This window comes from Paroedura picta, chromosome 1, assembly GCF_049243985.1.
Source record: "Paroedura picta isolate Pp20150507F chromosome 1, Ppicta_v3.0, whole genome shotgun sequence".
In the NCBI taxonomy this organism is placed as follows: domain Eukaryota; kingdom Metazoa; phylum Chordata; class Lepidosauria; order Squamata; family Gekkonidae; genus Paroedura; species Paroedura picta.
This window is the reverse complement of record NC_135369.1, coordinates 117,758,471-117,786,360: the sequence shown is the minus strand read 5'-3', so window position 1 is coordinate 117,786,360 and position 27,890 is coordinate 117,758,471. Positions and strand designations below refer to the sequence as shown.

The 27,890-nt window shown below is 43.5% G+C and overlaps 1 protein-coding gene and 1 long non-coding RNA gene across 2 annotated transcripts in view; one reads left to right on the top strand and one right to left on the bottom strand.

Annotated features, from left to right (window-relative positions):
- MAN1A1 (mannosidase alpha class 1A member 1) overlaps nt 1–27,890 on the bottom strand; it is an 85,367-nt gene that overhangs the window by 34,015 nt on the left and 23,462 nt on the right. The window contains exons 3-4 of the mRNA XM_077300784.1: nt 23,900–24,015; nt 8,628–8,708 (exon numbers count right to left, since the gene is read on the bottom strand). Coding sequence (XP_077156899.1) covers nt 8,628–8,708; nt 23,900–24,015 — 197 coding nt within the window. The remainder of the gene's footprint in view (nt 1–8,627; nt 8,709–23,899; nt 24,016–27,890) is intronic.
- On the top strand, nt 14,167–17,123 carry LOC143819345 (uncharacterized). The gene is made up of 3 exons (XR_013224932.1): nt 14,167–14,343; nt 15,572–15,662; nt 16,315–17,123. It is a non-coding gene; the product is annotated as an uncharacterized LOC143819345 (long non-coding RNA).

Here is a 27,890-nt window from a genome sequence, read left to right as displayed (position 1 = left end):
TTTTTTTGAGAAAGTGACTATTTTGCTGAATCAGGAAATGCTGTGGACATAGTTTATCTGGATTTCAGTAAAGCTTTTGATAAGGTTCCACATGATATTCTAGTTGACAAGTTGGTAAAATGTGTTATGGATCCTAATTCTGTCAGGTGGGTCAATAAATGGTTGACAGATCGTACCCAAAGGGTACTTGTTAATGGTTCAGAATCCTCTTGGAGAAGAGTGACAAGTGGAGTGCCCCAGGGATCTATCCTGGGGCCTGTGTTGTTCAACATACAAATAAATGATTTATATGAGGGGGTGTGGCTAAAGATGTCATCCTGAGAGGGTGGCAGGGCATCTGCTCTGCTATATCTGAAGCCTGACAGGGGTCAATTGTGCAAGCAATTGGCAGAAAAGAGGAGGGGTACGCAAACCCCACCTCACCTTTCTACCCAGGAAGTTCTTGGGGCCGTCTCCAATCCTTTAGGGAGTATATCTCCCTGGATTATAGGCTGTCAGCGTTCCAGGTCCAGAGGACGACTGCCATTTTCTACCTCGGACTTTCTTTTCTTTCTTTAATCTTAAAGTATCTGCTTCAACCCTACATGATGATTTACCACAAATGAACGCTTTGAACTGAGGGGAGGACATCGGCTGAGTTCCAAAACATCATTTACTGCAAGTATCTCTGTTTTTTTTTCTTCGTCTTTCTTCCTGCATCAAAGCCCTTTGTTTCCCCCCTCCTCTTACTCTGCTCTGCCTGAAGCCACCTCGTTAAGAGGCAGGCTAATTCTCCTAACTAAGCAGAAGAAGGACTCAAATCAACTCGAATTAATTGGCAAAAGCTCTTATTGTAATTGTTTTGGTTTTCGAAGATAAGAAGATAAGAGCTGTGAATGGGAAAATCTCACGAGAACTCTGTGCCTTAACTGACTTCAATACGTCACATGCCTGTGCCGGAACATTAGAGGATAAAACAGAGGACCTCTACTGGCCACTTGTAAAATTGTTTGAGGCCGGTTTTTTTTAAAGTCAAAATCATGTCTATGTTAAAAAGATTGGCTCATCTAATAGAGATACAAACCCAAGATTACAAAGTATTCTTAGATGGATTGATCAAAAATATCTCCAAGGAGATTCAAGATGGCAAGGAAGAAGTCTTCAATAGGAATGATGGATTAATAACAGTGACTGATGACAGCTTTAAACAAGGTGGAAAACCAACAGCAGAAGAGAAATCTGAAATTCATATCTTCAAGGAGATCCAAGATGCCAAGGAAGACGTCTTTAACAGGAATAATGGATCAATAACAGTGGCTGATGACAGCTCTAAACAAGGTGGAAAACCAACAGTAGAAGAGAAATCTGAAATTCTGGAGACGGAAAATGGGATGCCGGAGTTCTGCAGCCCAGATAAGGACACTCTTTTTAAAAAGACATACAGCCATCTCAAAGCAACAGTGTACAAAAATCAATCAAAAGAAATATGGATCTGTAGTGAAAGTAACCGACTTAAAGGATCTCTCTGGGGAAAAAATTGTATTGATACTGGAGTCCAGGAGGTGCAACGGCCTCAAGATTTATCGATGCATACTCTGCGGGAAAGAGTACAACTGCACTTTCTACGCCAAAGGCCTATGGGACAGAATATAATTTTACGGGAACGACAAGATGTAGCAAGCCTCGAGATGAGACCCCCTTAAGAAAACTGAAAGCTCATATTGTTTTATGATTAATGTTATACTGTATTCTATATTTCCATTTTTATGAAAAAGGGGAAGCAGTGTCTCTTTCTCTCTTGTTTTTTTTTGTCTCTTTTCTTTTGTAGGCATATAGGTAATATAATCATTAGTGCTGAAAATGTAAAATGGGGTTCTCCCCCCTTATTTTTTCTTTCTTCTATTAGTGTATTGTCCTAGGACTAAAGCCTACACTGACTTGTAGAAAATGTTTAATGTTAAGCTTTCAACTTAAATCTGAAAATATATCTGTTAGGATGGTTCTTAGAATGGGTCAAGCATAAATTGTTTTGTAGATGTATCAGAACCAAGGATAAGGAGAAGCTATAGAAGACTGAAAGCTTATATTGTTTTATGCTTAATGTTAAGCATTTAATCTAAACCTGGAAATCTTATTATTCTCTGTATTAACAACATATACTGTATTCTACATTGCTACTTTTATGAAAAAGGGGAAGCAGTGCCTTTTTTCTCTCTTGTTTCTTTTTCTTAGTAGGCATATAGGTAATATAATCGTTAGCGTTGGAAATATAAAATGGGGCTTTCCCCCCTTATTATTATTTTTTTATTATTGGTGTATTGTTATAGGGCCAAAGCCCATATTGATCTGTAGAAAATGCAAAGCTCTCAACTTATACCTGTCAGGATGGCTCTTAGAATGGGTGAAGTATAAATGGTTTGTAGATGTATCTGTATTAAGGATAAGGAGAAATTATGAAATCCTTTTGTAATTTTCTTTCTTTGTACATCTTTAAGGCAAAGCCCTACTTTCCTCTCCCTTCATCAGGGTATTGATACAGGGCCAAAACTCATACTGTGCTATAAGAAATGTTTAATGTTAAGCATCTAACTCAAACCTTGAAATATCTGCTAGGATAGCTCTTAGATTGTATCAAGCAGTTAATGTGAGGTCTACGATCTCTCAAGTAAGTTGACTAATAATAACTTTTCTTTTGTATATCTAAACAGGCCTTTTTTTTTTTTTTAATGTAGTGGAAATGTGGACGGCTCTTAGACTCATGGCTCTTAGAGTTTTGGGCAAAAGTTTATATCATTGTGGAGTCAATGTGGGGTCGTATATTCTCAAATGATGATTATATTTCTATCTTTATAAAAATAAAAAAAATCATTATAATAAAAAAAAAATGATTTATATGAGGGATTAGTTGGGCGGCGGGCGTATTTTTGCCCACTCGCAGAGACTCATAGATCCGCTCGGTTTCCAGAATGCTCTGCGGGACCCGATGCCTCCTGGCGACTCACTTGCGGCCATGGTGGGGGACTGGCAGTCCCGCCTGACGGCCGCCATAGATGAGATCGCCCCTAAACGTCCTCTCTGCCCTCGACTCAAATGGGCCCCCTGGTACATGCGGGTGCTCCGGGAGAAGAAAAGGGAAGTGAGACAACTGGAGCAAGTGTGCTGGAAGACTCGTGACGAGGCTACAAGAACATCTTATCGCACGCTTATGAGGGTGTATGAGATGGCGGTGAAAGTGGCTAAACGTGAGTTTTTTGCCACAGAAATCATGTCCGCAAGCTCTCGCCTGGCCCAATTATTCAGGGTAGTTAGATCACTCACTGCCCTTGAGGGGCGCCAAAACACTTGACAATTGGAAATCGGCTGCGAGGCATTTGCAAGCTATTTTGCGGATAAAGTCTTGTCACTCTGCCGCAACCATCCCACCACAATTAATACAGTGAATGAACTGGAGACCTGTTGGCTGCCATTGGTAGTGAGGTTTGATGGCTTCAGGCGGCTCTCTTCTTATGAAGTGGACAAGTTGCTAGGTTCGGTCAGGGCAACCACCTGCCCCCTCGACCCCTGTCCTTCTTGGCTCCTCAAGGGAGGTGGCCAGAAGATAGGAGGCCAGCTCAGAGACATCATCAACTCCTCCCTGAGTACGGGAGAGTTTCCTGAGCAGCTCAAGGAGGCAGTGGTCCGCCCTGTTCTGAAGAAACCATTGCTGGACCCACTGGACCCTGATAACTACCACCCAGTGTTGCATTTAGTGTTCCTGGGCAAGGTGGTGGAAAGGGCTGCAGTGAACCAGCTCCTGGCATTCTTGGAGGAAACTTCAGCACTCGATCCATATCAGTCTGACTTCCGCTCTGGCCACAGGATGGAGACAGTTTTGGTCGCCCTGCTGGATGACCATCGCCAGCTGGATAGAGGCGGGTCAGCCGTGTTGGTCCTTTTAGACCTATCGGCAGCCTTTGACATCGTGGACCACGAACTGTTGGTCCATCGCCTGGCCAGTATGGGGATACGGGGCGCAGCCTTGTGCTGGATACACTCCTTCCTCCAGAACCGGTCCCAGAGGGTTGCTGTGGGGGAAGAGTTCTCCCTGCCATATAGACTCCCTTGTGGGTCCCTCAGGGTGCGGTTCTCTCCCCCATATTGTTTAACATCTTTATGCGCCCTCTGGCCCAGCTGGTACAGAGCTTTGGGCTGGGTTGCCATCAGTACCCTGGTGACACCCAGCTCTATCTCCTAATGGACGGCCACCCGAACTCCCCCCAGAACCATTTGCCAGATGTTTGGAAACAGTGTCTGAATGGTTCGAGAAGAGTCGCCTGAAACTCAACCCCTCCAAGACAGAGGTCCTGTGGCTGGGGGGAAGGGGGAAGTGGGAAGGAACAGGCAGCGCGTCTACCCACCCTAGCAAGGGCGCAACTTACCATCGTGCCCCAAGCTAGGAATTTGGGTGTGACCATTGATGCCTCCCTGACTATGGAGGCTCAGGTCAAGAGAGTAGCGGGCCAGGCAGTTTTCTATCTTCACCAGGCCCGGCTACTAGCGCCCTACCTGTCCCCTGACCACTTGGCCACAGTGATCCATGCGACAGTCACCTCCAGAATAGATTTCTGTAATTCGCTCTACGCAGGCCTACCCTTGTCCCTGACCCAGAAACTACAGCTGGTGCAAAATGCAGCTGCCAGGGTCCTCACTGGAACATCTTGGAGGGCCCACATCCAGCCAGTGCTGAGGCAGCTGCATTGGCTGCCAATTGCTGCCCGGATCTGGTTCAAAGTTTTAGTTTTAACCTTCAAGGCCATACGCGGGTTGGGACCCACATACCTGAGAGACGGCCTACCACTCTATGCCCCCCGCAGGGCCTTACGCTCTGCGGGTGAGAACCTGTTGGTCGTCCACGGCCCAAAGGAAACACACCTAGCCTCGACCAGGGCCAGGGCCTTTTCGGTCCTGGCCCCTTCCTGGTGGAATGAGCTCCCGGGTGATCTGCGGGCCCTGCGGGATTTGTCAGCTTTCCGCAGGTCCTGTAAAACGGAGCTTTTCCACCAAGTCTATGGTTGAGGTTGGGGTCAGCGAATCAAGGACACCACTCCCCCCCCCTAGGAGTTGGAGTGTACGCTACTCCCCTATCCTTTCCTCTTTACCTCTTTGATAATTGGGGGAGGGATGGGATTTTTAGCCGTCATGTTAGTAGATTGATGTTTTAATGGGAATTTTAATGTCAGGAGAGGCGGGAAATAAATCTAATAATAATAATAATAATAATAATAATAATAATAATAATAATAATAGAAAGGGTACTTATGAAATTTGCAGATGCTACTAGGAGGGGTAGCAAGCACAATAGAAGACAGAGTCAGAATACAGGATGATCTTGATAGGCTCAAGAAGTGGGCTAAACTGAATGAAATGCAATTCAATAGGGACAAATGTAAAGCTCTGCATTTAGGTAGAAAAAAACATATACACTTATATAGGGTGGGGGAGACTTGTCTTGGCTGTAGTATGTGTGAAAAGGATCTAGGAGTCTTAGTAAACCATACATTGAAAATGAGTCAGCAGTGTGATTCAGTGGCTAAAAAGGCAAATGGGATTTTGGGCTGTATCAAACACAGTATTGTGTCTAGATCATGAGAGGTGATGGTACCACTTTACTCTGCTCTGGTTCAGCCTCACTTGGGAGTACTGTGTTCAGTTATGGACACCACAGTTGAAGAGGGATGTAGACAAACTGGAGTGTGTCCTGAGGAGGGCAACAAAGATGGTGAGGGGTTTGGAGACCAAGATGTATGAGGAAAGGTTGGGGGAGCTTGGTCTGTTTAGCATGGAGAGGAAGACTGAGAGGCAATTTGATAACCATATTCAAGTGTTTAAAAGGCTGCCATATAGACGATGGAGCAGAGTTGTTTTCTCTTGCCCCAGAGGGATGGACCAAACTAATTGGATGAAATTAATTCAAAGGAAATTCCGTTTAAACATCTGGAAGAGGTTCCTGACAGTTACAGCGTTTTCTCAGTGGAACAGGCTTACTCGGGAGGTGGTGGGTTCTTCATCTTTGGAGATTTTTAAACAGAGGCTGGATAGCCATCTGACAGAGAGGCTGATTCTGTGAAGGTTTAAAGGGGTGGCAGGTTACACTGGATGAGGGATAGGGTTGTGAGTGTCCTGCATAGTGCAGGGGGTTGGACTAGATGACCCAGGAGGTCCCTTCCAACTTGATTATTCTATGATGGTACATTTTATTAGGAAAGACCATTGATTGCTCTGCACACTATAATAATAACTTCTTGACGATATGACACAGTAACATTTTTAGACATAGTGGCATGTATCCAACTGTTTAGCCCCAAAGACTCTATGGCAGTGGTCCTCAACCCCTGGTCCGGGGACCGGGACCGGTCCGTGGATCAGTCGGTACCGGGCCACGGCTCCTCCTCGTTCTCCTCCCCAGCTGCTGCTTTGGGGGCTGCCCTGCCACTCTGCTGCCGGCTCACTTTTGGTGCTCTCCAGTGGCCTCCATGGCTGGGGCTCCCCCTCGGCATAGCACTGCGCAGATGCTGCTGGCAGCGCCCTCCAGTGGGCGGCGGGAAGTCAGGGGTGCTGTCAGGAAAGCAAGTAGAGCAGGGGCTCAGGCAGCGACGGTGACGTCCCTCGGCAAAAGACTACCCCCCCCCCCGGGCCTCAGTAAAATTGTCAAGTGTTGACCGGTCCCCGGTGATAAAAAGGTTGGGGACCACTACTCTATGGCACTTATCTTTGGAAGAGCGGGCAGGCATTTATATAAATTCTGCTGCAGATTGCTCATGCTGTTCTGAGGGCTTGCTGATCTCCAGGAACAAAATCTCAGAGAACAGTAGTGTGAGGGGAAAGTAGGAAAGTCCCACTCCGTAAAGATGGTTGGATATATCCCACAGCCTTTGGGTAGCACCAATCCTGCTAGCAGGATATGAGGACAGAACACAGCTCCCATTTGCACCACAACATATGTACTTCAGTTGTTTACTTTTACTCTTTTAGAACTTTAGAATTTAGAGTGTGTAAATTATGTGTTGATTTTCATATATTTGAAAAACTGGAATTGAAAGATTCAAAAAAACTTACAATAAAATAGAATTTATTCAGAATGCAAAACAGTGTATATTATAGTTGTACTCTGAGATTTTGCCCCACAATTCCCCCCCCAAAAAGTAGTAATGTTAATTGTGGTGAAGAACAATAGTGAATAGTTACAGAAGTAATTAGACCTACATTTCTACCAATCCCTCCCTCTGTCAAGTGCAGTTTTTTTCCTTCCCCCTTTCCACAGTTTACTGTTTAACCATGTGTATTGTATGTAATAATAATATAATACCTGTATATGTATGCATTTATTTGATTTCTATAACAGCCCCTCTCAGCACAGACATCTCAGGGCCATTTACAACAAAATATAATAACAATAATCAATAAAGCCATTTAACAACGTTAAAACCATTAAAATGTTTCAACTCACTGTTGCTACCAGGTTACCAATTGAGCAGCTCCCTTCTTAGTCTAGGATTGGAGAGAATTATGGAGGAGGGCCCTATTGATGATGTTCTGTCAATTCAGTGTAGGTAGGATTTAACACAAATTTAAGAGGTCTAGGTAAGGAGGGGTTCCTGATTTGTATTGTATTAGCAAATATATAATGGCAAAATCAAAAGGAAGTAGGAAAATTTTCAGGAAAGTAGGAAGAAAGCTCTATTAACCCTATCAGGTTACACATGTCTGCTGCAGCAGAATGCAACACCCATGCTACCTTTCTCGCAGGAATTCAGTGATGGTTGTTTTGGAGGAAAGTGTTGTTAACTCACAGCTGACATACAGAGACTCTGGGGTTTTCAAGGCAAGAGACATTGCCTGCCTCAGCCTAGCAACCTGGCCTTCTTTGCTGGTCTCCTATCCAAGGACTAAGCAGAACTAACTCTACTTAACTGCTGAGATCTGATAAATCAGGCTATCCTGGGCCATGCATTTTAGGCTAATCCTATGTTAGTCAAATCAAAGGTTTAACAGTATCCTCTCACTCAAGAGAACTAGACTACTTAAGGATGCACGTGGCAAAATGTCACCTGAATATTTGGTGAGGTCAAACATTCACATGCAAGGAAATCTGGCATGTCACAGAGATGTTTTTAGTTGAGCTGGGGAAACTATTTTAAATGTTTTCTAAATGTACTTTAGTGAGACAATCTGTAGTTGGGTTAACTTATGAGTCCTGTTGGTTTAAGTATTGAGTTTCAGTTTCTCTTTAAGCCTTTTCAAGTGTGTGTCACAATCAGCGCTATACATAAATTACAGACATCTTTCTTTCAGTCCTCCATATGCTAAGTTGTTGTTGTTGTTAGGTGTGAAGTCGTGTCCGACCCATTGCGACCCCATGGACAATGATCTTCCAGGCCTTCCTGTCCTCTACCATTCCCTGGAGTCCATTTAAGTTTGCACCTACTTGAAGGGGGAAGTTATATGTAACCTTTATAGAAAGAGACATACACCCAACTGTAATTAATGCCAGAGGACCAGATATTCCTCTAATCAATGTCAAAATAATATTACAAAACAACATCTAATCTGCAGAACTCTGAACTCAAACTTCAAACACTACAATTGTATAATGGGAGTGACAATCCTACCTCTTCTCCAGAAAGATAGTATGCCGAGAGCAGCCCACCAACAAAACGGATGTTTACTTCAAAAACAGAGACTTCTGCATTCTAGGGACACAAATAAAATATTTAAATCACAAATTCAGTCAGCATAAAGACATAACATAATTTAAACAGCATCTGATTGCTTCTACAACCTTTATTTATTTTTATTTATTTATTCATATATATATATTTTATACTGCCCACCCTGAAGGCTCAGAGCAGTTTACATATAACTGAAACTATACATGAAACCATGCATATAATAACATTAATATTATTAATTGATAAACCGTGTGACAGTATAACATAACAGTATATCATAACATAAACAGTGGTAACTCGAACAGGTCCAGGAGTCTTAGTGGTTGCTGGGAGGGGGGGGGCAGGGGCCCTGCAGATGTTGGTTGGCTGGCCTGGCCTCAGCCAAATCCCTAGTGGAAGAGCTCCCTTTTGCAGGCCCTGCGGAACTGCCTTAGTCCCGTCAGGGTCCTGATCTCCTCTGGGAGCTCATTCCACCAGGTGGGGGCCAGGACAGACAATGCTCTGGCCCTGGTCGAGGCCAGGCAAACTTCTTTTGGGCCAGGGACCAGTAGCTGGTTGGTGGCGGAGGAGCACAGAGCTCTTTTGGGGGCATAGGCAGGGAGACAGTCCCTCAGGTACACTGAGCCCTGACTGCGTATGGCCTTGAAGGTAATTACCAGAACCTTTTAGCTGATGCGGAATTCAACTGGCAACCATTGCAATTGATGTAGTATGGGCCGGATGTGGGATCTCCACAGTGTCGCTGTGAGGATCCTGGCTGCTGCATTTTGGACCAGCTGTAGTTTCCAGGTCAAGGCTAAGGGCAGGCCTGCGTAGAGCGAGTTACAGAAATCCAGCGTGGAGGTGACCGTCGCATGGATCACTGTGGCTAGGTGTTCTGGGGCCAAGTAGGGCGTTAGTAGCTTGGCTTGGCGGAGATGAAAGAATGCCAGCTGTACTACCTTCGTGATCTGGGCTTCCATTGTGAGGGAAGCATACAGGATCACACCCAGGTTCCTGGTGGAGTGAGCCGTAATAAGCTCTACACCATCCAGGGTGGGCAGGCCACAGGACCTCCAACTTTGAAGGATTGAGCTTCAGGTGATTCTGCTTGAGCCATCTCGTCACTGCTTCCAGGCAGCTGGCTAATGTTTCTGGGGGAGAGTCAGGGCGGCCAGGAGGAAGAGCTGGGTGTCATCTGCATACTGATGGCAACCCAGCCCAAACTTCCGTACCAGTTGTGTGAGAGGGTGCATGAAAATATTGAATAGAATAGGAGAGAGGACCGCTCCCTGTGGGACTCCACAAGTAAGGTGTTGGCGGTCCGATGTTCTCTCTCCTATTGCAACCCTCTGTCCACGATCCCAGAGGAAGGAGATCAGCCATTGAAGGGCTGTCCCTCGTATTCCAGCATCAATTAGCTTTATTTTGTCCAAGATACTAATATTAGAGTTGATACTATAATCTTTAGTAAAAGGCAAAAGATTTATGCGATCTGAAGAGAAACCAGAGTATTGAATAGCCTGGTAATTAACCATGATAAAACCAAGATCATGGTATGTGGTAAGAGACCTAAATCTCATATCTGGAGACTAAATGGCACCCTAATAGAACAAGTCCAACAGTATAAATATTTTGGTGTTATTTTCCAGGCCACCTATTCAAGATCTGCCCATATTAATAACATCTCTTTAAATGCACAGAAAAGTGCAGGTGCAATTTAAGAATTCTTCTGGCTGAAAGGAGGCTGCTACATTCTGGCACGATTAACATCTTTAAGGCTAAGGCTCTTGCTCAGCTAACATATGGGGCCCCAATTAGTATAACGGCCAGTTTGGGCAGTCTAGAAAAGGTCCAGTATAAATTTTTGAGGGAAATTCTGGCAATACCAAACAACATCTCAAACGTAGCAGTTAGGATTGAGACAGGTATAGTCAACATTCAGTCCAGGCTTTGGATAGCTATCTTTACATTCTGGCTAAAATTACTTTTCCAACAGCAAGGTCTTGCAAGTCTAATAGTGATAGACACATTTGTTGTACCTTGGCAAATTGCCCTCACTAAAAAGTGGTGCTACTATGGTCTCTCATATCAATTGTTTTGTCTATGGGTTATGACAAGGCTATGGATCTTGTTAAGACAAGAGTGATAGAAGTAGAGAGGCAACATGATCTCAACAATATTCAGGACCCACTGTTTAGGAAAGATCTCCTAAACAGGAATACCCTGATGCAATATCTAAGAAAAGTGGTAAATCCTGAGCACAGGAGATCCTTTACCCTCCTTCGTCACAATGCCCTACCCACTGCTTACTTGAGAGGGAAATTTGATGGACTCCCTCTCAAGGATCGGATCTGTATCTGCAACGAGGGTCAAGTAGAGAACACAGAACACATCTTATTTGAGTGCAAGCTGTATAATCATATTTGCACAGGTGCATTAGTACCAATGCTTATAGAATGCCCTCACGACCTGAGAAAGCATCGCCTGCAACTATTGCTATCAGATACCGATAATTCTTTAACTAGCAAAGTAGAAAATTTGTGTGGCTAGCTTTAAGAACTAGGAAGATTGGGTCACTGATGTATAGACATTATAACCTTGCCAATATGTCCACAGAATTTCTTATGTTTTTGGTTAGTAGCTTTTATGGTACGTCACTTAATCTTGTCTTTTGTTTTATATTTTAACAGCTTTAATAGTTTTATTGCTTTTATGGCTCATTTTATCCTTGTAAAATAGTCAACGGTAGTTAGTGCTTTTAAATGTTGACTTTTATGGTGAAGTTTTTAAGTTTTATTGTTGATGCATTGTTAAACTTTTAATGTATTACCTTCCCTTTTACAAACTGCTATTGTATAGTAGTGCATCTAAAATTTTGGTCTAAATGACTGTAAATAAAGATTGGATTGGAGTTGATACTAAATTCCTCTCCTAGCAACTTGGTTCAGTATCATCATAGTAAATAAGCTAGTCAGCATTAAGTCTTTATGTCAGATCATACAATTTCTTGACAAAATCCAACAGCCTGGGCAAATTCCTTGAACAGTCTCCAAAAATCTTTATTTTTAAGAGACTCCTATTGGTAATGCAGATTTATAGATCAGCCTGACAGACCAATTCCTGCTATTCACTATATTTAAATTTCCCCTTTCCTCCTTAAATGTACAACATCTCATACCACTCTCTTCTACATTGTTTCTAAGATTTCTAAAATGCATCTGCATCTTCACTTTCTCCAGTTACTTCAGTGCTTTCATTAAAATAAATATTTTCTACATCATGCATTATGAAGCTATAACATAATGGCTCCTTTTCAACACATCAAAAGGATTTTGATACAGGCAGGTGCTTTGAAGCAGGTTGTGGTGATCTCACTCTATTCCTTCCTTCACATGCAAGATTTCACTTCTCCTTTTTTCTTGCTGAGTAGCCCCTATATCTGTTTTTTTATTTGTTTTTCTATGGCTGTCCCACTCAGTCACATTTGTCAGGATCTGCTCTTGCAGCATCCCACCATGGTTTCAGTTGGGAAGGGGTTTCAGGGCTCTGACCAGGGAACATATTAATTACTTTGCTTGTCTGTGTTATATCCCTATATGGTGTGCCTTTGATCTGTTGTGTAGACTGAGTGGTAGAGTTATGTTGCAGAATGGTGCTGGAAGCCAGTGTGTTATCTGAAGCTCCTCTTTGGGTGTTAAAAGTAGCATCTGAGTATAACTGAGTATAACTGAGCCGCCTGCCTTTTCTAAATCAAGACATGTTAGTGTGTCATTGGGGGGGTAGAATGTTGTGGGAATATATATATTGGAGAAACAGTCAGAAAACGTCCTAAGGAGAAACAATGGGGCAGGTTTTGTTTTATTTGTATCTTCCAACTTTAAGATAATGTTCTGCATCTGAGGCTCCCAGGATACAAATGAAGGATGGGGATCAAAGAATTGAACTGTCCTCAAGCATGAATATTACTAAGTGCATTTGTTTAACATGCAATCGTTTCCCCAAGGGTACAAAACATTTATCCTTTTTCTCTGACATCCTTATCCATGGTTCCTCTATATATTTGTGAAACAGCCTGGGGGTTGGAATGTGTCCGGCTGTCCACGTTGGAATAGGGCCAATCAGGTCCTATTGGCCCTGCCCCACAGCTCCTGCCCTCCCTCCCTGGGCAGGAGCTGTGGGCAGGAGACACACAGAGCCCTGCCAGACTGAACACAAGCCCTCAATCCCTCCTATCACTCCTGCTGCGAAGGAGGCAAAGAGACACACAGAGAGACCTGCCCCAAGTTGCTGCCAGAAACACAGACAGAGCTGCCCCTGCTGCGACAGGGAGAGACAGAGACAGAGAGAGCTGCCTCAAACTGCACACCTTTCCGCATACAAACCAGCCCTAATTACCTGCTATACCTTCTGCTGCAAAGCACACCAAGACAGTAGCAGGATGGAGGAGAGACACAGAGAGAGAGAGAGAGATCTGCACCTCCCAGTGTCCCCTGTGTCCTAGCGCCCATTACTTACCTGTTTGCAATGGGCTTTCTTGCTAGTGTACTTCATATTTCAGATACAATTCCACTAGAGACACTAGCTTGGATTCGTTTTATGCTTTCAGGTGGTTGATCAATTCCGGGATTTCATTAAAGGGATAATATTTCAAGAGTGTTTTTGGGAGGTAGGATGGAAAAGAAGGGAAGCCACCAAAAGTCCCTTGCATGGGTTCTAATTGATGTCAGTAACCAATATGCAGATTACTTTTTATAAGTAGCTGATTCTCCTTTATGTACATCAGTGTAACAAATACTTTTTCTATGCTTGATTTGTAGCATACATGATCTCAGAGTTTCCTTTGCCAATTAATACTATTCCATTAAGCTTATATTTTTACTTAACATGTAATGCAAGTAAAAACGTCCTTTACTAGTAACACATATTCTGCATGTATTTAAGCCTCCCACTTAGAATACAGAATGAAAATCTCTGAAGATTAGTTTACAGATCAAGTCAACTAAAAATTCCAGGCCCTGCTATCCCTGTTCTATGGTAGCGAATATCTAATTCTAGACTGTTGTATAATAGGGGCATATTATTCAACCTCTAATATTCTGAAAAATCCATTCAACCATCCCCTTGCAGAAAGAGCCCACTGGATTTATTATGCTGTCTCTAAAATACAGCAATCAACATGATTTGTTAGCCTTTAGTAAATTATGATTAATCACATTTCTGTTAAATGAATGGCTGATCAATGGAACTCATTTCAGGTACAAAGATACAACCTTACATAAAGCTAGTAGTGTTTGCTAGATGGAATGATAACTCCCTAAAATTAAAAACATTACTTTTCTCATTATTGCAAAAGGTGCAGTTAGTAAGTATAGTCTTATATAATGAGTTAATCTATAACATTCCATTAACTGTTAAGCCATCTGAGAATTCTGTTTTAAATTTCAACTGGTAGTCTTCCAGCAGATCAGTTAAAGATTAAAAATCGCCTGTAGAATGCACCACCCTCCAACTTCTGTAATTAAATCCACTGAGGCTTGTAGATGAAATGAAGCAAGTGATTGTATTTGGTGTAGGTTTGAAAGCTTTCTCTTTAAAGTGATAGTTATCCATGATATTAGGACAAGCTAGTACCAACCCGGAAAAACATGCACATGGAGAAAGGTTTGAAGAACAGGTAGGTTTGAAGAATGAAATTTTATTTCATTCCCAGGAAAAGTCGATCAAATTCAAGTGAGTGGGAGAGAAATGTTTGAAAGCTACATCTGATTATTAATAACTAAATAATGGTTTCATAAATCAAAGGATTTGAACAGACACTTAATTCTCTCTTCAGCTTTAATAGTTTAAGCAAGCAATCAGTGACTAGCATGTACAACCTGATTTAATACAGCTGATAAATAGTATAAAGATGAAGCTAAAATGTAAATACAGGGTTTGCGATTTTAATAATGCCATCCAAGAAAAAAAGTTATTTGTATATCCAATATGAAGTACTGAATACCTCCACAGATAAAGATACAGAACTGTGAAGCTTATACTAAGCATGTGCACGCACAAAAAAATTGTACTATTTCGGATTTGGCCTGAAATGATTCAGACTGAATCTGAAACGCATGAATAATGACAGCTACACTTCCTGCTCCCTTTAAATTCCTCTCCAACTTGCGAAGGGGTACCTCCCACCTTTGCAGACAGCTTTGCCTGCAAAGATAGTGGGGAGGATAATTTAAAGGGAGCAGGCAGTACACCTGTGTCAACTGTTCAGCATTCCATTCTCTCCCCCCTTGCCTTCTTATACACTGCCTGAGGAAGGGGGGGGGGGAGAGAAGATGCATTTAAACACCTGAATCATAGCCACATTCCTGGATTGCAATTCGGCCATGTCTGATTCAGATTGTTTAAGTGCACGGGATAGGCAGTTTGGCTTTGATAGCTTGAAAAGTACCCAAATCAGCATTTTCGGCTTATTCGTGTCGAATCGCCAATTCCAAGCCAACACATGGTCTGCCAGTAACTTAGAAGAGAAGGGGATGCTTCTCTTTGTAGCTCTCACTGGATGCCTTTGCATTCAAGGTGGCAATAAAGCACCCACACCGAAATTTTTCCTGCACTTTCCTTGCCTCAGATTTCCACAGCTGCTCCCTGCTATCACAGGGCATCACCAGGCCCTCTCAGAAAAGGAAAATGTAATGTAACTGTGTATTCCAACTATGTTCTCATGCTTAGCTTCATTTTTTTTTAAGGATCTAGCTCTTATTATGAAGCTCTGGAAAGAAAATTGTGCAACCGGCACCTTTTATCTTATGAGACCACACCAAAAAATGGCTGTAAACTTTAAGAATTAGTTTGCATACTAGTTAGTTATGGTGTGTAATGATTTTTTGTGTGTCTTACGTTTTTAGGTGACCTATATTCAGTTGCTATAACTTAAAAGAAAATACCCAAAACTGAAGAGCTCTGGTGACACAGGAAATGGCTGGGACTAGGACTGAGGTAAAGAAAATGGCACTGAATGGGTCTAAAAATGTGTACTTTCTCATCCACACAGTGCCCAAATGTGCTTCAACTGATGTTTAGAAAAGATCTGCATCAAACCAGGTTTGGGAAAGATCACAAAGCAGAGGAATACAAAGAAATAGGATCAATGGCTGGGACTGTTCTTAACAACTGTACTGTTAGTATTATTTCTCTTCTGTTATGCAAAAGAGTACAAGTAGGTTCTTCTGAAATATAAAAAGAGGACACAAATACTTTGAACAATAACCTTTAGCCAAAAACATCTCAGATATGCAGAAGTTAGTCGGGAAGGGGTTTTTAACTCTTTCTATGTTATAAAGTATTGCAATGATGCTTTGTGTACCACAAACATCAATTTTTAAAGTTTCAGCATATTAACAGTTAAGTTTGAAGCATTTTGTATCTGATCATATCAGCACCACCTTATTCACTTGCGGTTTGCTTAGAGGCAGATGCCTGGGCCCTAAAACTGTCTTATCCCCAGAGAAATTAGTATTTCTTGACTTGTTTTTATCTATACCCAAACACAGTACTGAGGATAGGAAGCCTGATACAGTCAACAAACGGTACAGTCAGTATGGGTATGCTGACCCTGTCCACCCTGCTATGATTACCTGGTCTTTTGCAGAGTGCAACTGCATGGAGGATATGGCATGCCAGATTAGAAGTCCACACTCCTAACCACTACACCAAACTGGCTCTCATTACATGATGGATCCTCAAATTGGCTACCATCACAGGAAGCTATAGGGAAAAAGGAAGCTTCATTGCACAGTTTCTGTCCATCTGAATCTACTCTACTACATGGTGTAGCTATCTTTTGGATGTTGCTCTACAATATAAGAAAAGAAAAAGAACTCCCTCACACCCACGGGCCGGAGTAACTGATTCAAGTTAGCAGGACCATAATTTGAAGTCCCAGAGCCTTCTTCACAATATGGCCAACAACTCAATTCTAAATCTGAGGAATATCATTAAGCTGCTGCTCAGCCTTTGTTCAATCAACTTGAGCCCATCTGCAACTCAGATGCAGTTTTTAAAGGGTTTCTACACTGGCCAGCTGAGATCAGGGCCCTGATGGAGCTATCACAGTTCCACAGGGCCTGTAAAATGGCACTTCTGCCAGGCCTATGGTTGAGGCCATGGCAACCTAATATCATGCATGCCTCCCTCCTTTCCTTTCTGGTCCTTTCCCTTGCTTGGTATAGGCTACCTTGCCTACAGCCCAGATTAAAGATGACTGGGGTGGGGATGGCTTTGTTAGTTTCTAAATTCTATGATGTTACAATTGTCCATGAATGTTATAATCTATTGCTGTAAACTGCCCCGAGCCAGCTTGTGGAGAGGGGCAGTCTATATGTCAAATAATAAATAAAAATACATTTGTCCATTATAGAATATTGCATTGCACCAGTGTGGTATAGAGTAGCAGACTCAGAATCTGGGTGACCCAGGTTTGAATCCCTACTTCAACAGTGGAAACTTGCTGGCCATTTGTGTTCCATCACAAACTCTTGTCCTGGCCTACTCTACAGGGCTGTTATCAGAAAATGGAGTACTGATATTCCTAAAGCTAAGAGATAAAAGTGGGACAGAATTAGGTAACTTAGCTAGCCTGCATGAACCCTTTCCTTTCACATAGCATGACCATGCCCTGACATATGGCTCACACCAAATTCAACATACCAATAGTAACAAAGAACTTCCCTTGATTCAATCCCATGGGAAATCCTAAACTATACATAGAACTAGGCCAGGAATTCCACATTAAAATTAGCCACTTCAGATCCTATATAGCAGTGGTCCCCAACCGCGAAGGCCATGGCGCCGGGCCGCGGCTCCCTCTCCCCGCCTCCCCGCCCCCCGCAGTAAAAAACTTCCCGGGCCGCAAGCTTGCGGCCCGGGAAGCTTCTTACTGCGGGAGGGTGGGGAGAGGGAATCAGGGCCGGGCTGCGCATCATGCATGCGTGGCCCGTGCGGGCGCAGCCCGATGCGCGGGGGTGGCCAGCGAGCATGGTCCGTGGGCGTGGTCCGCACAGGCGCGGCCCGATGCCCTGCCGGTCCCCAGCCTCAGAAAGGTTGGGGACCACTGCTATATAGCACCTGGAGTAAAGTGACCAGATGTTAACAATGCTAAAGCGGGACACGCCCATCGCAGCCAGTGCTGTGTCACAAGTGGGGGGGAGGTGTGGTGGGCGCTCTGCACTTGTGTGTACATGCTCGCCGCCCGCACCTCCCCACTCCCGCCCATGACTCGCCGTCCTGCCTGCCCCCTTGCCTGGAAGGATGCTGCCTGCCTTGCCCTCCCAGGCCCCTCCAGCAGATATTCATCACTCACAGCACCAGGCAGGAGGCCGCGGCCGGGGTGAAGCGGTGAAGGCGGCCCGCAGTCCTCACTCGCTCAGCACTCTCGCCTCTTTGTTTGCCTTTGGCAGCAGGATCCTTGCTGGCTGCACTGTGCATGCCTCGTCAGCCTCGCCTCACCTCACCGGCTGCCCTCTCTCCTTCCCTCCTCACGCCCCAGGGTAAAGTCACCGTCCCCACTATGCTACAATTTCCAAAGGTCAGTCCTTTCCCACACTCCATGAACATTTCACACCACAGGTTCTTGACACCCATATCCTCATTTGTCTCCACGCTACCACAACCTCCCACACAACACACACATTCAGCCCCATGCCCTTACAGACTGGACAACTCCTCCCCTTCCTCTTCCCACTGCCACGCTCTAGTGCCCGTTCTATTCCTGGATACAACAGGCTTTGCCCCTAGTCTCAAAATAAAACTAAGACTTGCTTGTCTGATATTCTTTCTGCTTTGTCTTCCTAAGTGCACTGTGCAGAAAAGGGATCTGTGTAGACAACAGACTGCAATGTCTCAAAAAATTGCCCTGGAATATTGGTATTGCTCTACACAGGCAGAGGAAGACCTAACATGGGAACCAATTGTAATAGAGGTCTTCTCTCTCACTACCCAAAGGAGTCCCAAAGTGACTTACAATTGCCTTCCCTTCCTTTCTCCCCCAACATCCTGTGAGTTAGGTGGAGGCTGAGAGAGCTCTGACAGAACAGCTCTGTAAGAACAATACTATCAGAACTGTGGATAGCCCAAGATCACCCAGCTGGCTGCATATTAAAAAGCAGGGAATCAAACTTGGCTTGCCAGATGAGAAGCTGCCACTCTTCACCACTACACCAAGATGGCTCTCTATACAAGCAAAAAATAGATCAGATCTTAAAAGTCATCTAGCCCAGCATTCTGTTAACCATGGCCAGCTACATAATCTGCAGAACAGGGGTCCCCAACCTGTGGGCACTTTTGGAAGTCTGTCATGGTGTGGAGGGCACAACAACAAAATGGCTGCCACAAAATGTTTGCTGCAGGAGTTGGGCTCAGCCCCCCAAAGGCTATAATGGTTTACCTACTGACACTCAGTGAAGGTCCTTGTGCTGTGCTGGCAGTTGCTAACAAAGCAACACTTTAAAATATCTCTAGACCACAAATCATATCTCAAGTTGCCAAGCAGAAGACCTTCATTCTTCATCCAGCCCCACCCACTTTCTAAGAGCACTCGGCAGGCACCAAGACACACTGGAAGTCGCCATGGCATCCATGGGCATCCCTCTGGGTATCCCTATTCTAGAGAACACGGGCAAATCCTTTCTCTTTCTGATTTGCTATGCACTGAGAAACAGAACCACAAATGATTCAAAAAGTCATGGACCAATAGTGTTCGGAATTATCAGTTTTACTTCTGACAAGACAACCACCTGCAATGGTTCAAGTGGAAGAGGGAAACCCCATTCCCTCCCTCATTGGCCAGTTCCTCCTCAAGTTATGGCTCTGTTTGCCTTTTCGCTTTTGGCTCCCTTCCTGCTTATCAAAGCCAGAACTTTAGTACCTATTTATCCTACTTATAACCTTCTGTTTTCCTACTCACTCAAGCCATAATTAATTTTGTGTACTACTTCTAGAACAATAAGCTTTTTGAGAAGTACAGAAACTGGCTTGGATCCAGTGGTGTACAAGTGAAAATAAATAGCACAGTTCTGCTTGTGTGAGATTTTGACCAACACCCAGCAAATTTATCCCTATTACAGTGCCCAGAAACTGAATGTACAAGTAGCAATACGGAGAGGAATACAAAAAGCTTGACTTAGCTCAAGCAGTTACTATTGTCTTCTGATTTGCTATGCACTGAGAAACAAAACCACAAATGATTCAAAAAGTCATGCACCAATTATTGGAATTATCAGTTTTGCTTCTTACAAGACACCCACCTGCAATGGTTCAAGTGACAGTCTCTCAAACTGCAATACTAAAAATATGAAGACGGAAGGGGGGATACTATCCTGCCCCCCAAGGACTTTAATTTTTTCCAACAGGGAGCAGTGAGGTACCTTGTGAAATCTTCTCTTTTGAGTGAAACCCCACTTATCTTGCATAACATTTCACTAATTCCAAGTGTACAGAATTAGAAAGCCTAAGGAATTTATCAGTATTTCCAACAGAAATATTGTGAAGTTTGAGATTATACTGGATATATTGTATGTAAACATTTTAAATCATTTTTATTTGTGTAAATCATTCAGCAACAATCATATGTTATATGTTTTATCATTAAACAACTTTTAACCCTAATAAAATTCAAGTTGCATGAGGGATGACACACCCTACCTGATTAGCCCTCCATGGGCATACACTTCCAATAGGGAGTGTCCACTCAGCCACGGAGGGCCAATGATGAATCTGCCCCATCCCTGACCTACTCCCCTTTTTACCACTTCCAAAAGTAAGCTGGCCAGGGATTAGTGGCTGGGAGGAAGGGAGAAGCCCAGGGCAGCTTTGGCATACTCCTCCATGCCCCTTCTGAAGTCGAGGGGGAGATGCCTGGGAAAGGCCAGCTGCCGGCCCTATAGGGTCCAGGGTGCCCTTGGGAGGCTTCTCCACAGCCCTCCCCAGTGGTGAGGGGGGAGAGAGCATTGTAGGCTTGGGAAAGGCCTTCTTATGATTCTCAGGGCAGCATTGGGAGGCTTCTCCATGGCCCTCCCAGGTTCAGAGGGACCGTGGAAGGCCTAAGAAAGGCCACCAACCAGACTTATGGAGCTCATGGCAGCCTTGGGGCACTGCTCCATGGCCCTCCTGAGTGTGGGGGACCACAGAAGGCCTGGGAACAGCCACCAAAGATTCTATGGGAAAGGCTTTCTCCCTTCCTTTCTCCCTCCCTCCACCTCTTTCTTTCTCTCTTCTTGTCTTTCTTCCTTTATCCCCTTTTCCATCCTTCCTTTTCTGTCTGCCTTAATTCATTCTTTCCTTTTTTCTTTCTTGTTTCTTTAATCCCCCCTTCCTTCCTCCTCTTCTTTCTTCCTCTCTCCATCCTTTCTTTCATTCTTTCTTTCTCTTTGTTTCTTTTCTTTCTTTCCTTCCTCCTCCTCCTTTCTTCCTTCCAGCTGTTTTCTCCAGAGGAACTGGTACCTGAGATCAGCAGTTATTCCTGAAGATCTCCAGGCCCCCAACTAGAGAATGGCACCTCAGCTGTCTGTACATGTACATGAAGTCATGAGTTCAGGAATGCAGTCCAAAAATTCCCTCAGAACAAATACACAGGAATCCCAGGCATTGGGATAAAACAGAAGTTAGTCTTTATTGAAGGAAACCAGGAAGCATTCAAAGGTAGATTATAGGTAGATAGCCATGGTAATCAGACTAATTATACTCTCTGACTCCAGTCCCCCCCCCCCAACGACTAGCTTTGGGTGCAAAATATCTTTCCAACATTATATTTATTTGATCTATTACAGTGTGAAAACAGGAGACGGTTTGTCTGGCTAACACATAGGTGATGAGGAACTAGTACATGAGACAAGGGCACAATAAAATCAGAGTCCAATAGCACCTTTAAGACCAACAAAGATTTATTCAAGGCGTGAGCAACTCTTCGTCAGACTTGCACTTTGCACTGTAAAGAGCCTCTGAAATGTAGACTTGGTAAAAGCCAGATGTGACAGGATGGGAGGGGCACATTTCCAGCCCAGGGAAAACAGCCCAACTGACATGAGCCAAACATGGCACACAATGTGGGGGTTCAAATCTAGCCCTGGAGATGACAGTCTGCTACTCTTTAACCACTTCACTTTGTTGGATTTCAAGATCGAGCAGGGGAGGAGGGCCAGCACTCCGGAAGGAAACAGTGCAGATGTGTCCTAGTACCTGTTTGACTCCTGGATGCAATGGGCTTTGCCTCTAGTAACTATGTAAAAGTTCAGTGTTTTCACTATTACAAAGTTTAATATCCAAACAGGGTTTTACCTACTGTAACTTTGAGTCTTCATCCAAATTCACTTCATAGAATTTGTTTCCTACATTCAACTTTTATTTTTTTCTACCTTTGAAGTGGGCAAGTTTCTTAGGTATTGTGCATAGTTGCCACTTTCTTACAGAAAAGGGAAACATTTATACTGTTAAATTCCATAATACATCAAATAGTTAATTATATATATTGTTATAAATGATGCATTTTATGTTGTTCAATTAGTAATGGTATAATTTTGATAGGAAAGTAAGCATAAAGGTAAAGGTAAAGGTATCCCCTGTGCAAGCACCGAGTCATGTCTGACCCTTGGGGTGACGCCCTCTAGCGTTTTCATGGCAGACTCAATACAGGGTGGTTTGCCAGTGCCTTCCCCAGTCATGACCGTTTACCCCCCAGCAAGCTGGGTACTCATTTTACCGACCTCGGAAGGATGGAAGGCTGAGTCAACCTTGAGCCGGCTGCTGGGATCGAACTCCCAGCCTTATGGGCAAAGCTTTCAGACGGCTGCCTTACCACTCTGCGCCACAAGAGGCTCTCAAAGTAAGCATGCATTACTATATTTCAATTTTTCCCCCAAACAGGGAAAAAACGTTTTCCCCCTAGATGACTTCAAACTCTCTGGAATATTTTCTCTCTCTGTGCAATACTGCATTTTTCTTTTATTTTGATTCAGTATACACAACATTGACAAAACTTTGAGATCATAGTGACATAGGTCATTCAAAACTTTTGGAAGAGTTTTAAATGAGTTCTTCCATTATGAAGAACTCAGTATTATTTCTAGATGGCATTGTTTGCTGACTTAGTGTTTTGCTGACATACTCCAGACTGTTCATGAAAAACTAGTCCCAATATATAACTAAGGACATATAGATATTTTTTTCACTATCCAGTTATAGCTCCTTGCTATTTATTAATCAGTTACTGAGGCTGCTCTTTCAATTCACTGGTAGCTTAATATCCAGCTTTATTTTGGACCTGTCCTCTTCTCCTTTAAATGAAAACAAATGCTGACAATGCAATCCTAATCTGGTCTATATCCAAGTCAGTGCAATTTAATTCATGGGATTTCCATGCATTGTATTGCAGCCGTATTTTTTGGTATCATGAAATTAAGACATTTTGCTAAACAGACTTGCGGACATTTATTCTAGCCCTAATTCCACAGAAATCACACCAACAATATCTTGATGTAAATTTTTTTACACACGTCATTGATGCAGGAAACAGATAAACAAAGGGTGAAGCAAAATATAATTCTGCGTCAGAAAGGGATTTCCTGTTGCCTGAATTGCTACAAAGCTGGAAATAACATAGTATAGTTTCCTTCAAATTTTAGAAGAATTGAAGAGATTAAAAGCTGCGGTGATCTAACACCCCCACTTGTACATCACCTCAAAAATGCACAGACTTTCTGCCAAGGAATCCCATTAAAATCAGTACAACCGAAGCATAGTACTTTTGGAATACAGCAGCACGGACAAAGATCATTCTGAGGACTCTTCTATGACTTGCAGAATGTCTACCTAGAAGAACCTCCTCAGCAAGGACATTTTCTTCTAACCAATGGAAATTAATCCTTTTTTTAAAGTTAAGGTGGATTTTCAAGCAATTACTTATATTTCCCCCCAAATCTAACAAAAATATCTGCTGGGATGATAAAACACATAGATAAGAAAAAGTGGCACCTCAAAATCTCATTAAGGAAGTGAGGTTCAAACCTCTGACATATGAAGAAATTCCAGGCAAAATATGGCTAACCAGTTGCTTACAAGAAATCCTCATGTATCACTGACTCCCCCCTTAGAATTCTGATAAATCAATATTTTAAAACATTCCTCAAGTTACAGCATGACATCTATATATTTTAAGGTCTAAATTAGAATAGACTAATGCTCACCACATTGAAATCTAGTTTTTTCTCCACCCACTCTTTGGCTTCTTTAAATTCATCTTTCATTTCCATGATATATAGTGTATCCAAGGCATCTACAATTGTTGCTCCTTGAATAGTACCTGAAAAGAGATAGCAATTTTATTAGCAATGATTTCAAGATATAGCTCACAACTAATTACTAAAGTATACAAGGTACCTCACCAAAGGCTCCTAGGTAAACTTAGAAGTCATGGGATATGAGAACGTTCACTTACGGATTAAAAATTTGTTAAATGACAAAATAATTGTTAAATGAAGAAGCAAAGAGTTGGAATAAACAATTCTCACAATGAAGGGAAGAAAGCAGTGTGGATCTCCACAAATTAGGTGAGTGGGCAACAATATAGCAAAGACAAGTGCAATGTTTTGTCCCAAAAGACAAGTATGGGCTGATAGGGTCTGAACTTACTGTGATGGGGGAGGGGGGGAGTCATAGTGGATAGCTCAATGAAGGTGTCAACCTAATATGCTGCAGCAGTGAAAACAGCAAATTATGTTAAGGATTATCAGGAAAGGGACTGAACATAAAATGGTTGATATTATAATGCCCCCTGTATAGATTTATGATGTGGCCTTCTTTGGAATACTGTTTACAGTTCTGGTCACTGTGTCTCAAAAAGGACATCACGAAGCTGCAAAAAGTACAGGAGAATCCAAGAAGTTCAGAGCTTGGACCACCTTCCCCATGAAGAAAGGCTTCAGGCTTCAGGACTTATCAGTTTAGAAAAGAGACAATTAAGGGGGGACATGATAGAGGTTTATAAAATTATTCATGGGGTAGAAAAAGTTGACAAAGTAATTTTATCCCTCTCCCAAAATATTAAAACTTGTGGGCATCACCTAAAGCTGATGAGCAGTAGATTCAGGATGGAAAAAAGGAAACTCTTTTCTTACAAAGAGAGTGACTAAAATGTGGAATTCGCTCCAGAGGATGCAGTGATGGCTACAGGAATAGAAATCTTTACAAGGGAATCAGATTCATGATGAGAGGTCTATCAGTGGTCACTAGGCATAGTGACTGAGGGTACTTTCACATTCAGAGGCAGTCAACCTCTGAATCTCAGTGCCAAGACTAGGAATGTGCACAAGCTCTAAAAACATGGTTTGTGTTGGTTCATGGTTCACAGAACTTGGGTTTTGCAGAAAGGCCCTTCCAAGCTGCTCAGCTGGTTAAAGAAAGAAGAAAGCCCAAAAAAGTTAGCTGTGGACTGTTTATCAGGCTGTTTTGTGCAGTCCCTCTAAACCAGTGGTCCCCAATCCCCGGTCCGGGGACTGGCACTGGTCCGTGGATCAGTCGGTACCGGGCCGTGGCTCCTCCTTGTCCTCCTCCCTGGCTGCTGCCTTGGGGGCTGCCCTGCCACTCTGCCACCGGCTCACCTTTGGTGTTCTCCAGTGGCGGCCATGGCTAGGATTCCCCCTCGGCGTGGCACTGCGCAGCTGCTGCTGGCAGCACCCCCCAGCGGGTGGCGGGAAGACAGGGATGCTGGCGGGAAAGCAAGTGGAGCAGGGGCTCAGGCGGCAACAGCAACACCCCTCGGTAAAAGACTACCCCCTCCCCGTGCCTCAGTAAAATTATCATGTGTTGACCGGTCCCTTTTGATAAAAAGGTTGGGGACCACTGCTCTAAACAGCCTGAAACAGCTGAGCAGGGGCTACCTGCCTCTCAGCTGCTTTTGTGGCTTTCATGGGGAACAGAGTCCCTTTAAACCGCTGCTTTCTGTTTTATTCACAAATTGCCCTGAACTGTTTAAAAATTGTGGACATTCATGACAAAATGTATTTTGTGGTTTGGTTTCTGCCTATTTCAGGAGAAGATCCTAGTTAGGGTTGTGTGCTTTGGCCCCCAAGGTAGCTGTTCAAGCCCGAAGCAGCCAGCGGTGCAGGGAGCGGTGGTGCGCCAGTCTGCTCCCGCATGCTGCGTGAATACATCGACTGGTGCACTGCCACTGGTGCTGACCCGCACTGCTGGCTGCTTTGGGCTCAAACGGCTGTTTTGGCGGCTGAAGCGCACAACCCTAGTCGGGGACCTATTATTAGCACTCCGGCCGAACTGGTTGGCCACGATGTGAGACAGGAGGCTGGACTAGATGGACCACTAGTTTGATCCAGCAGGGCTCTTCTTATGTTATTACACATCCAAGTATTCTAGTTACTTTTACATTACTGTAATGATGAAGGCAAATATGCATTCACTATTTAAGTAGACTTTGGGAATTTTAGGTTTTTAAACTTGCTAAAAGTATGCTTATCAAGCAGTATTGGAAACCTGATACACTCTTGTGTTATGCCATAATTATATCCATCTGTTACAAGTGACTTTAAACATATAAATCTAAAGACAAGGAAATGTTTAGTGAAAAATGCTGATAATGTCTATATAAACATGTTCACTTATGGACCCTTTCCTTAAGGGTTGTGTGCTTCAGCTGTCAAAGCAGCCATTCGAGCCTGAAGCAGCCAGTGCCGTGGCGTGGGGGGTGGTGGTGCTGGTTGCGATGCACGATCTGGCACCCACATGCAGGCACAGAGCTCTGCACCTGCATGTGTGCGCCAACTGGCATGCTGGCACTACCCCTCCCCCCTGCGCCACAGTGCTGGCTGCTTCAGGCTCAAATGGCCACTTGGGCGTCCGAAGCACACACCCCTACTTTCCCTTTAGATTTTCAAATCAGTAACATTCTCCAGCATCATATTCTTATTTTGCACACAATATATTGCATGCCACCATAATGGCAAGCTTCTAAATGCAACAAGACTTAGTTGAAAATATTTTTAAAATGCACAGTATTTAGGGTTGCCAATCTCCAGGCAAGGCTTAGAGTTCTCCTGGAATTACAACTGATCTCTAGACTACAAAGGGAGAAGATGGCTGCTTTTGAGGGTGAATTGTATTACACTACATCCCTACTTGGCTCCCCTCCCGTACATCCCTACTAAGCTCCCCACAACTAAATCTCCAGGCATTTTCCAATCCAGAACTGGCAACCCTATCCTTAAATATTTCCCCTGTAATGACCATACAGGTAACTGAAATATAAATGGTCACATTTATATTTGCTCACCACTGAACTACTGAACAAAAACATATGAACCTTGAAGTCAAAGTGATCAATACAATTCACCTTTTTTTCATTTTTGCACAAATAATGGATTGGTGTGCAATGCCATTCCCAAACATATCATTTCCTGTGAATGGTATGATTAATCATCCCATGATTGAGAGTTGTTTTCTGTTGACCCAGAGGGTCAGACCAGAAACAATGGGTTGAAGTTCATTCAGAAGAATTTTCACATAAGCATTCGGAAGAAGTTCCTGACAGAGCAGTTCCTCAGTGGAACAGGCTTCCTTGGGAGGTGGTGGGTTCTCCTCCTTTAGAATGTTTAAGCAGAAACTAGATAGTCCTCTGACAGAAATGCTGATGTTATGAATTTAGGCAGATTGTGAGTGGATGGGCCGGATGGGATGTGCCAGTATTTGTCTCTTGGGGCCCATTCCGCACCAGGATCAATGTGGCAAATTGATTAGGGAAAGAAAAAACGGAATTTAAAATAGTGGAATTCTGCGTAACGCATACCTGCCTTTGTAGTGGAATCCAGTTGCGTTTCAATCGTTTCCCACAGGTTTCCGGTCTCGGCAAAAATCGCTAGAAAGGAAGTGATTTTTGCCGTGCTTTGTCCCGCCCCTGGCCATCAATCAAGCGAGCAGCCAATGGGCTGTTGTTACCATGCTCCAAAAAAGCCCCTTTGCCTTTAAGAACATGTTTTTTAAAAAAAGAAAAACACACGTTGCAACGAATATGCCTTGATTCCTTGCTTCCGCCTAATGTAGAGACCCATCTAGCTGGCAGCTGGCCTGTGAGCTGCCGATTCATTGTTGCCACGCTCCCCTGAGTGAAAAAAAAAAATCCCCCCCTGTGCATGGGCCCGATTTTCGGCCTAAAATAAAGGGAACTTG